The following is a 10,730-nucleotide window of genomic DNA, read 5'->3' as shown; positions in this document are numbered from 1 at the left end:
TTCTTTCTCAAGATTGTTTTGGTCCTTTGTGCTTCCATATGACTTTTAGGATTGACTTTTCTATTTTTGTAAAAAAACATCATTGGGATTTTTGAATATATTGATTGCTTTGGGTAATATGATCATTTTAACAATATTAAATCTTCCAATCCACGAACACAGGATTTTTCATTTATTTGCGTCTTCTTTAATTTCTCTCATCAATGTAACATAGTTCACTACATGCGTTTCACTTCCTTATTAAATTTATTCCTAAGTATTTTATTCTTTTTGATGCTATTGTAAATGAGATTGTTAATTTCCTTTTCAAGTAGTTCATTGTTACCATATAGAAATGAAACTGATTTCTGCATGTTGATTTTGTAACTTTACTGAATTCANGGGTTGCGATCCGTTGCCGGACACGAAAAAAGACAAAAAGGAAAAAAAAAAAAAAAAGAGTTTTTTACATAAAAGACTCTTGAATTTTGTGAAATGTTTTTTGTGCATATTTAGAGATGATCATGTGATATTTACCCTTCATTCTGTTGATGTGGTTTATCACATTGATTTGCATATGTTAAACCATCCTTGCATCCCAAGGATAAATCCCACTTGGTCATGATGCATAAGCCATGGTGTTTAATGTGCTGTTGAATTTGATTTGCTCATATTTTGTTGAGGATTTTGCACCTATATTTCATCAGGAATATTGCCTTCGAGTTTTCTTTTCTTGTAATGTCTTTGGTATCAGGGTAATGCTGGCCTCATAAAATAAGTTTGAAAGTGTTTTTTTTTTTTTTTTTCTTTAAAGTTTCAGAAGGATTGGCATTAATCATTAAATGTTAGGTGGAATTCACCAGTGAAGCCTTCTCATCCTGGGCTTTTCTTTGTTGGGAAGTATTTGATTACTGACTCAATCTCCTTACTAGTTATAGGTCTGTTTAGATTTTCTATTATTTCTTCATGATTCAGTCTTGGTAGAACATATGTTTTCAGGAATTTATCCCTTTCTTCTAGGTTATCCAATTTGCTGGCAAATACTTGTTCACAGTAGTCTTTTATTATTCTTTATATTTCGGTGGCTTCAGTTGTAGTATCTCTTTTGAGTCTTCTATTTTTTTCTTAGTCTAGCTAAAGGTTTGTCAGTTTTATCTTTAAAAAAAACAATTCTTAGTTTCTTTTTTTATTGTTTTTCTTTTCTTTTATTTCTGCTCTAATTTTTATTATTTTCTCCATTCTAACTTTGGGTTTAAGTTGTTCTTTTTCTAGTTCACTGAGGTATGTATTAGTTCATTTTCTGTTGCTTACAACAGAATACCTGAAACTAGATAATTTATGAGAAAATGAAATTTATTTCTAGCAGTTTCAGAAGCTGTGAAGTCCAGTCCATCGGGCACATCTGGTGATGCCCTTCTTCTAAGTGAGAACTCTCTACAGGATCCCTTGATGACTCAGGGTGTCACACTGGGGGATGGCAAGAGATTTCTCATGTGTTCTCCTTATAAAGCCAACAGTCTACACCCCTGATAACTTATTACTCCATGAATTGATTAATCTATTCATGAGAACATATTCCTCATGATCCAATCACCTCTTAAAGGCCCTACTTTCAAATACAGTAATCGGATTTCCTACTCTCTTAAAACAGTTATGATGGGGATCAAGTTTCCAAAACAAACTTTTGGAGGACACATTCAATCCATAGCAAGGTGTCAAGTTAGGTTGCTTGAGATTTTTCTTCTTTTTAAAGTGTTTATCAGTATAAACCTCCCTCTTAGTGCTGCTTTTACTGTATCCCATAAATTTTGGCATGTTGTTTTTTTTTCATTTGTCTGAAGACATTTCCTAATTTCCTTTTTGATTTCTTCATTGACCCATTGGTTGTTCAGAAGACTGTTATTTAATTTCCACATATTTGTGAAAATTCCAGTTCTCCTTCTGCTATAGTTTCAGTCTCTCTTAAAAAAAAAGAAAAGAAAAAAAGTATAATTTTAAACTTCTTAAGTTTGTTAATACTTATTTTGTTACCTAACATGTGATCTCTCCTGGAGAATGTTCCATATGCATGTGACAATAATTAAAAAAAAAGAAAAAAAGTATAATTTCAAACTTCTTAAGTTTGTTAATAATTATTTTGTTACCTAACATGTGATCTCTCCTGGAGAATGTTCCATATGCATGTGACAATAATGTGTTCTCTACTGCAGTTGAGTGTAATGGTCTGTAAATACCAGTTAGCACTATTTGTTCAAGTTTGCTATTTCCCTATTGATTTTCTTTCTGGATGTTTTATCTGTTATTGAAAGTAGAGTGCTGAAGTCTCCCACTATTACTGTATTGCTGTCTAGTTCTTATATTTCTCCCTTCAGTTCTGTCAATGTTTGATTTATTTATTTAGGTGCCCTGGTATTTGGTGCTTAGATATTTATAACATTTCTTCCTAGTGAATTAACCCTTTTATCATTATATAATACCTTTCTTTGTCTCTAATGAGTTTTTTTACTTTATGTCTATTCTTTCTGATGAAAGTATAGTTGCCCCAACTCTCTTTTGGTTACCATTTGCCTAGAATATCTTTTTCCATCTCTTCATTTTCAGCCAATGTGTGTTGTTAAATATAGAGACTCTTGTAGACAGCATATAATTGAGTATTGTTCTTTTAAAACTTTCAGCCTATGTCTCTTGATTGTGGAGTGTAATCCATTTACATTAAGAGTAAATACTGATAAGGAAGGACTTACTAGTGCCATTTTGTCATTTTTTCTGTCTTGAAGTGCTTTTGTCCCTCTTTCCACTTGTCTTCCTTTCAATTTCACTTTTTTCTTTTGTAGCAATATGTTTTGATTCCTTTCCCTTTTTTTGTGCATATCTGCTACAGGTATTTTCTCTGTGGTTATCATGGGACTTACATAAAATATCTATGGTTATAACAGCCTATTTCAAGCTGGTAACTTCAATCACATACAAAAACTCTACATTTTTACTTCTCTCCTCCACATACTTTATGTTATTGGTGTCACAGTTTACATCCTTCTATGTGAGGGTACTTCAAAAAGTTCATGGAAAGACTCACATCTTTTAATTCTATTTTTCCACAAAGTTTTTGAAGTACCCTTGTATTGTGTATTCATTAACATACTTTTATAGTTATAGTTACTTATAATACTTTAGTCTTTTAACTTTTATACTAGAATTAAAAGTGACTTACCACTGCCATTACAGTATTACTTGTCTATATATCTACATTTGTCCATATATTTTTTATTTGTCTACCAGCATGTTTTACACTTTCACATGCTTTCACATTGCTATATAGCATCATTTTGCTTCAACTTGAAGAACTCCTTTAACATTTCTTGTAATAGGTCTAGTGATGATAAACTCCCTCAGCTTATGTTTGTATGGGAAAGTCTTTATCTCTTATAGTGGATTGAATTATGTCCCCCCAAACTCAATGGAGCTTGAATTGTGTCCCCCAAGTTTTATATATGAGAACCTTAGCCCACCACCATGACTATTAAGAGAGTGGCAAATCCTATGATGGTAATTGAAAGGTGGAGCCTCAAAGAGGTGATTGGATTGTAGGACCATGTTGTAATGTATGGGTTAAAAATGGTGGTCACGGGCATGGTCCTGAGGGCTTTAAAGAGAGAGAGAGGAGAATCTGTCTCTCTCTCTCTGCTTCCATCACCTTGCAATGTGAGACCCCTGGGTCGCTGTCACCACCACCAGATGGACTTTGGACTTCCCAGCCTCAGAAACTGTAAGCAATAAATTTCGTTTTCTTTATAAATCACCCAGTTTCAAGTATTCTGTTATAACAACACAAAACGAACAAATACATCTCTCTTTCATTTTTGAAGGATAGTTTTGCCAGGTATAGTATTCTTATACTTTCAGCCCTTTGAATATATCATCCCACTCCCTTCTTACCTGCAAGATTTCTGCTGAGAAATTTGCTGATAGTCTTATAGGTGTTCCCGTTATGTGATGAGATGCTTTTATTTTGCTGCTCTCAAAATTCTGTCTTTGACTTTTGACAATTTCATTATAATCTGTCTAGTTGTGGATTTCTTTGGGTTCATCTTATTTGATGTCCATTGGGCCTCCTGAATCTGGATGTCCATTTCCTTCCCTAGATTTGGAAAGCTGTTAGCCATTATTTCTTTGAATAGCCTTTCTGCCCCTTTCTCTTTATCATCTCCTCTGAGACTTTGATAATGCATATATTATTATGTTTAATGGTATCCCACAAGTCCTTTAGCATTATTCACTCTTTCATTCTTTTTTCTTTTTGCTCTTCTGACTGGAAAATTTCCAATGACTTGTCTTCAAGTTCACTGATCTTTTCTTTTGCTTCATATAGTCTGCCGTTGAACTTTTCTAGAAAATTTTTCAGCTCAAATATTGCAGTCTTCAGTTCCAAGATTTCTGTTTGATACTTTTTAGTATTTTCTATGTTTTTGTTAAAATTTTCAGTTTGTCCATGCATTGTTCTCCTGATCTCATTGAGCATCTTTATTGGATTCTCTGTCAGGTAAATAATTTACCTCTGTTTCATTATGGTCAGTTTTTGAAATTTATTTTGTTCCTTTGTTTGGGAAACATTTCCCTATTTTATTTTCCTTGATTCATGTTTTTATCTACATGTTAGAAAAAACAGTCAGCTCTCTCAGTATGTATAAACTAGCCTCATACAGGAGAAAACCCTCAACCAGCCCAGGCAGAGATTTTAGGGGCTTCTCAAACATTCATGCTAGTCCAAACCACATATTTCTTCTTAGCAGGTCCCAGGCATCTAGAGTATGCTGGGTCCCTTTAGTACTCTGAGACTGGTAAGACAAAAATCAATTTGCTGGGCAGCCCCCACCAAGGTTCAAATATTGGATGCATGGCCAAACTTTCCCATCCTCTGTTCCTTAGGGAAAAGCTGGGATCTGGGATTTTTCACCTGCTTGCTTTGTATCGAATAGGAGGTAAGGGCTCTGGCAAGTGCATACATGCTAGTTCAAACTGTTTTCTTTGGTTTCCGTGGTCCCCAGGCATCTTGAGTGTGCCAGGTCCCATCAGCTCTCTGAGACAGGTAAGACAGAAGCCAGTACCCGTGGCTGCCCCCAGGAGAGTTGGAATGTTGGACATGGGGTATAACTCTCTTCTGCTCCAGGGAGAAGCTAGGAGCTGGGAGTTTCCTTCTGATCATATGTCACTGTGCTGAGCTTAGTGATGATGAGGGTATCGAATTTTCCTACCAGCCTGATGTGGCTGGTTTCATGCTCATCCAGGGTGCAGTAGCCTCAAGTCATTTCTAGATTTCTCATTAAGGGAATCTGTCCATGTATTGTCATTGAATTAGTGTGTCCTTGGGGAGAAGGAGTGTCATGGCCTCTTATTCTACAATCTTGCTGATGTCACCTCCTATGTTTTAAGACATCAGTTTTATCTACTTTTCTCTTTTCCAGGAATAGCCTAAGCTCTCAAGAGTGTCCATTATTTTCAAAGAGAAAGCAAAAGGACTTTAAGGTCCATCAGAAATCAACATTTGATAATACTAAAACTTTCAAACACTTATATGCATTTTTGCCTGCAAGACAATAATTTTAAAGGACTTTAGGAATCATAAGTCTTAGAAATAGCTTTTTAAAAAATTAGATGGTACCATCTGTTAAAGATATTCAACAGATGTCAAACCTTTGATGATATTTCTCCCATAGACGTTTTCATTATCATGTTTAGAGGTATATATATTAGCTTTGGGTGTGTGTTTTTTAAGCAAACAACTCTCCTTGCTAACATGTCCTAATGCTAAATCTTGACTTTTATTCCAACCCCTGCCAAGTCTGCATCACTCCCAGACTTTGCCATCTAAATAGCACACTATTTACCTAGTTTTCAGACCCAAAACCTCTAAGTCAAAGATGACTCCTCTTTTCTTATATTTCCCACATCAAATCTACTAGCACATCAGATCTGAGTTACCCTCAAAATACAGTTTGAATCTAATCATTTCTTACCACCTTCAGAACTATTGCCCTGACCTATACTATACCCGTTATTAGGACTACTGCAATAGCTACTAACTCTGTGGCATTTTGACCATGACCTAGTAAATATTTTATATTTCAATTTAGTACACACACATACGTGCACCTAAAACAAAAACTGTACTAAACACTACTTACTCTTACTATATGTACTCTGATATTTTATATTTTATTTATTTAAAAAAACACAGGTCACAATCCAGCAAATTGATATCAGGATCTCTAAATGGTGATCGCTTGTTGAAAAATCCCTTCTCAGTGGTCTCACTGCTTTCTCTCTTGCCCTCTACAGATAATTCTCCACCTTGGCAGATCTTTCGAAGCACCGATCATACCACTTCTCTGCTCATAACCCTGTGATGGATTCCCACCACACCCAGAATAAAATCCTAACTCCTAAACGTGGACTGCAAGGCTATGTACAACCTGTTTCCTATCCCTCTGGCCCCATCACCTACCACTGCTTAACACTTACTGCACTCCAGCCATGCTGGCTTCTTGCTGCTGTTCAAACCTGCCAAGCTCATTGCAACCTCAGGGCCTTTGCACCAGCTACTTTCTCTGCCTAGAACACGTCCCAGATCACCACGTAGCTCACTCCCTCACTTCACTCAGCTCTCCACTCATCACTCCTCAGACAGGCCTCTCCTGGCCATTCTTTCTAAAAGTAGGTCCTCCTGTCCCTGTCATTCCGTCTACTTATTCTGCTTTAATTTTCTCCATATCACTGACCACTCCCTAACATTATATAATTATAGGTTTATTTGTTCATTATTTGTGTCCCTTACTCGATGTTAGTTTCACCGAGGCACTGATTTCTCTCTCTTTCCTACAGTTCCCTAGCATCTAGGGGAGGGGAAAAAGCCTAACAAAAAACAGACACTCCGGGCTGGCCGGGTGGCGCACTGCTACAGTGCGCCGCTTGGGAAGCGCGGCGGCGCTCCCGCCGAGGGAGTTCCCTAGCATCTAGGGGAGGGGAAAAAGCCTAACAAAAAATAGACACTCCGGGCCGGCCCGGTGGCGCACTGCTACAGTGCGCCGCTTGGGAAGCGCGGCGGTGCTCCTGCCGAGGGTTCGGATCCCACATACAGACCAGCCGCTCACTGGCTGAGTGAGGAGCGGGGGCAACACCGAGGGTTGCGATCCCGTTGCCGGTCCCGGTCCGGTACGGGCGCAACACTGAGGGTTGTGATCCGTTGCCAGTCACGAAAAAAGACAAAAAGACAAAAAAAATAAAATAAAATAAAAGACACTCCGATGAGTGTTGTTCGGACCACGCTTGCTCTTCTCACTGAGCCCTCCAAAAGCAGTTTTTTCCTTCACTGCCTCTCCTTGACCCACACGATCCTTTCCACTTCTCAGCCCTGGAGCCTGTCTTGCCACGGAATGGAAGCCCTCTTTTCCTCAAACAGCCCCTGAAACTTTGCCTTTAAACACACCTCCTACCTCATCTAAACATTGAATTCTCTCTACAAAATACTCCTTTTTTTTTTCTTTTACCACACAGAATCATGAGTCCACCCACCTTCTTATTCATAGTTAAAATCTGTAGTCAAATCATTTTGTGTGTAGCCTCTATATGGTTTTGTCCGTTTTAAATTATTTCCAGAAGGCAGGGGCTAAAGCATTCTTCTGTTGGTTAAGGAGAATTATGTCCAATGCTATGTTCCCAGAATAAATATAAAAAATAAATTTTTTTTTTTGTCTTTTTCGTGACGGGTAAGGGGATCGCAACCCTTGGTGTGGTGTCATCAGCACCGTGCTCAGCCAGTGAGCGCACCGGCCATTCCTATATAGGATCCGAACCCGCAGCAGGAGCGTCGCTGAGCTCCCAGCGCTGCACTCTACCCAGTGCGCCACGGGCTCGGCCCTAAAAAATAAATTTTTAGTAAGTATTGTATCATTTTAACAAGTCGATGGTGGGAGATTAGTAGCTGATAGAGCATAGGCTTTGAAGTCAGATATATCAAGATCTGAATCTTGCTTATTACTTAATCCCAGCTGGGTAAGTTTGGGCAAGTTACTGAACCTTTCCGGAGATAAATACATACCAAATTCCGAGCACTACATCTGACACAGTAACTTCTAGACAAATGAAATCTATTATTTAACTGGGCTGCTGGTGTGTCTGGTAGGGTAATACAGAAGATTCACACACTCAGAGATACTTCCTAGAGCAGGCCTCTCTCAAAATAGTTCTTTGGTGCTAAGTAGAATTTCAATGCTCACTTTTGAGGAGACGGAATCTGTGTACAGAAGCTGCGTATCCATCAACCCACGCCTTTTACCACTATGAGGAAGTCTGGGCTCCACGCTTCTTAGGGAAAGCAGAAGTTCATTCTCTTGATACTTCCTTCTGGTATTAACCTCTTTCTGGTATCTAGTTTCCTTATATTTGGGGAAATAAAATAGTTTCTTCTGGCCATTTTGCCTAAGCTTACCTTAGTCTCTAACTACATTTTCTTTTTTTTACTTTGTTTTCAAGTTCAGTATTTACCCCCATTCATTTATTTATTCAAAAAACATTTCTTAAATGAGTGCTAAATATGGTACTAGCAGCTATATAAATAGTGGTCAACAAAAGATATGACTGCTATCCTTGTTTAGTATGTGGTTTACAGAGCGCAAAAATTTCAATTTCCCCATAATCATAAGAATTGAGGTTAGAGGAGGGATAAGATGGCAAGTTATTTTACATTTATCCTCTATTCCCTATGACTTCATTTAAGTGAAATTTAGGTGACTATGCCCAATGGTGCACTGTATACTGAAGTGGGACATACGGCCCAATGGGATAGGAGTCAACAGGCCTGGCTTCAAGTTCTAGATCTTCCATTAATAACTCTTGGGCCTCGATCAGCTCACTTTACCACTTTATGCCTCAGTCCTCTGTAAAATTACGAGATTACTAAAGGATCTTTGAGGCTCCTTCTGTCTAAAAGAATTCTATATTCCATAATTCCAATTCCTTCTCTAGGGAAAAATAACTCATTATACTGCTTTCCACAGATTTCAAAGTTCACTATTTGCAATTTTGAACATATAAGTCAATTTCACAATTCAGAATTGTCAAGCAGAATGTCTTCTCTGAAAAAGTGTCATATGAAATCAACACATACAACTTATAAAAAGTAAACCGAATGTCGTGGCACAATCATAAGCATGTCATGTATATAAAATCATGAGTTTCTTATTTAAAAAATGATCGTCACCTGGAAAGAAGTTCTTCTCTGAAACCAAAATATTCCAGCCTACATCTCTTCAAAATCTCTATTAATTTGACAAACTCTTTATCAAGAGATTCTCTGTGGTTTTCCAAGCTGTTCAGCATTATTATGAAAAGATTGAGCTTCTCTTCCATGATATGTTTGAATTCCTATATAAAAAAAGTCACAAAATAAACTCCCGTTCTCCAATGTTAAGTATAAACAAATGACAGAGGCAACGGAAAATGCTGTGGACGTTGCCATCTCAATAACACTCACTGCTATGGCATATGTTATTGTACAATAAGAATTAGTTTGGACCAAAGTTCTACTAGGTAGGTAATTCAAGAAGATAACAGAGTTCCTTCTCATCTAATACCCGCCCCCCCCCAAGTGACTTTCCTTTCTCCTGTGGTATTGCCACGTGTACATGCTGTCATTAGGCGCTCCCTACATGCTGAGTATATACAGATAGAATCATTTTCCAGAATAAAATCTACCCATTTTAATTCCCCTTTCAAATAGATGGAAACAGCATTTTCACTGATTTTTATCATTCGTCATACTAAATGCTACCTATATTCTAGGCACTGTGAGAGGGACTGGAAATATTCACATGCAGATGTTATTCTCTGATTTCTCTAACCATCTAGAGTTTCCAGTGAAAAAAACGGAGGAAGAGATAATAGTCATTAGCAAGAAGGTAACTGTGCAATAGATACGTCTTCAGTCTTGTGCTACTATGACTAACCCACAGGAAACAAAAAAAAAAGCTCAAGAAATCCATATCTAGTCATCAATCTATTAGTCCCAGTTGACCCACAGTTAGAAGATCAACTTTAGAAAGGTTAAGAAAAGTCTTGTCTTTTCATAGTAGGATTAATTTGGGTCTGAACAACACAGAGATATATTTGGACTCAGCAAACAGGCTCTATGTCAGCTATCTGCAGATATTCCCAGTCAAAACGAAACACCGCTATACATGTAAGCCATGTAATACCAGCTTCCAAAGCACAGCTGTGAATTCCACACCCTTTTGTTCAGGCTCTCTCAGTGACAGCAGCATTTCTTGGTCCATCATCATGTCCAGAGATGACAAGTTTGTTAAATTGCATTGCCATTCAGTTTCATTGTTCTGAAACAATAACCAAAACACCCACAACTCTGTTATCCTAATAAAGAACATTCGTTATTTTTATTTTATGAAAATGACACTCTGGGGTCAATATAATTGTCATCATCAAATAGTTCTAAATAGGGGCCGGCCCGGTGGCGCACTGGATAGTGCGCCGCTTGGGAAGCACGGCAGCGCTCCCGCCCAAGGGTTCGGATCCCACGTACAGACCGGTTCCCGCTCACTGGCTGAGCGAGGTGCGGGAGCAACACCAAGGGTTGCGATCCCGTTGCCGGTCCCCGGTCCGGTACGGGGGCAACACTGAGGGTTGCGATCCGTTGCCGGACACGGAAAAAGACAAAAGACAAAAGACAAAAGACAAAAGAC

The 10,730-nt window shown here is 38.0% G+C and overlaps 1 protein-coding gene across 1 annotated transcript in view; it reads right to left on the bottom strand.

Annotated features, from left to right (window-relative positions):
- Nucleotides 1-10,730, bottom strand: part of LOC103599503 (lymphoid-restricted membrane protein-like) — a 66,991-nt gene that overhangs the window by 17,035 nt on the left and 39,226 nt on the right. The window contains exons 14-15 of the mRNA XM_008583651.1: nt 10,230-10,364; nt 9,236-9,399 (exon numbers count right to left, since the gene is read on the bottom strand). Of these exons, the coding sequence (XP_008581873.1) occupies nt 9,236-9,399; nt 10,230-10,364 (299 nt within the window). The remainder of the gene's footprint in view (nt 1-9,235; nt 9,400-10,229; nt 10,365-10,730) is intronic.

This window comes from Galeopterus variegatus, unplaced genomic scaffold (genome assembly GCF_000696425.1).
Source record: "Galeopterus variegatus unplaced genomic scaffold, G_variegatus-3.0.2 Scaffold2989, whole genome shotgun sequence".
Lineage (NCBI taxonomy): Eukaryota > Metazoa > Chordata > Mammalia > Dermoptera > Cynocephalidae > Galeopterus > Galeopterus variegatus.
Note: the sequence above shows the minus strand (reverse complement) of the source record. Positions and strands in the feature narration are given on the sequence as shown.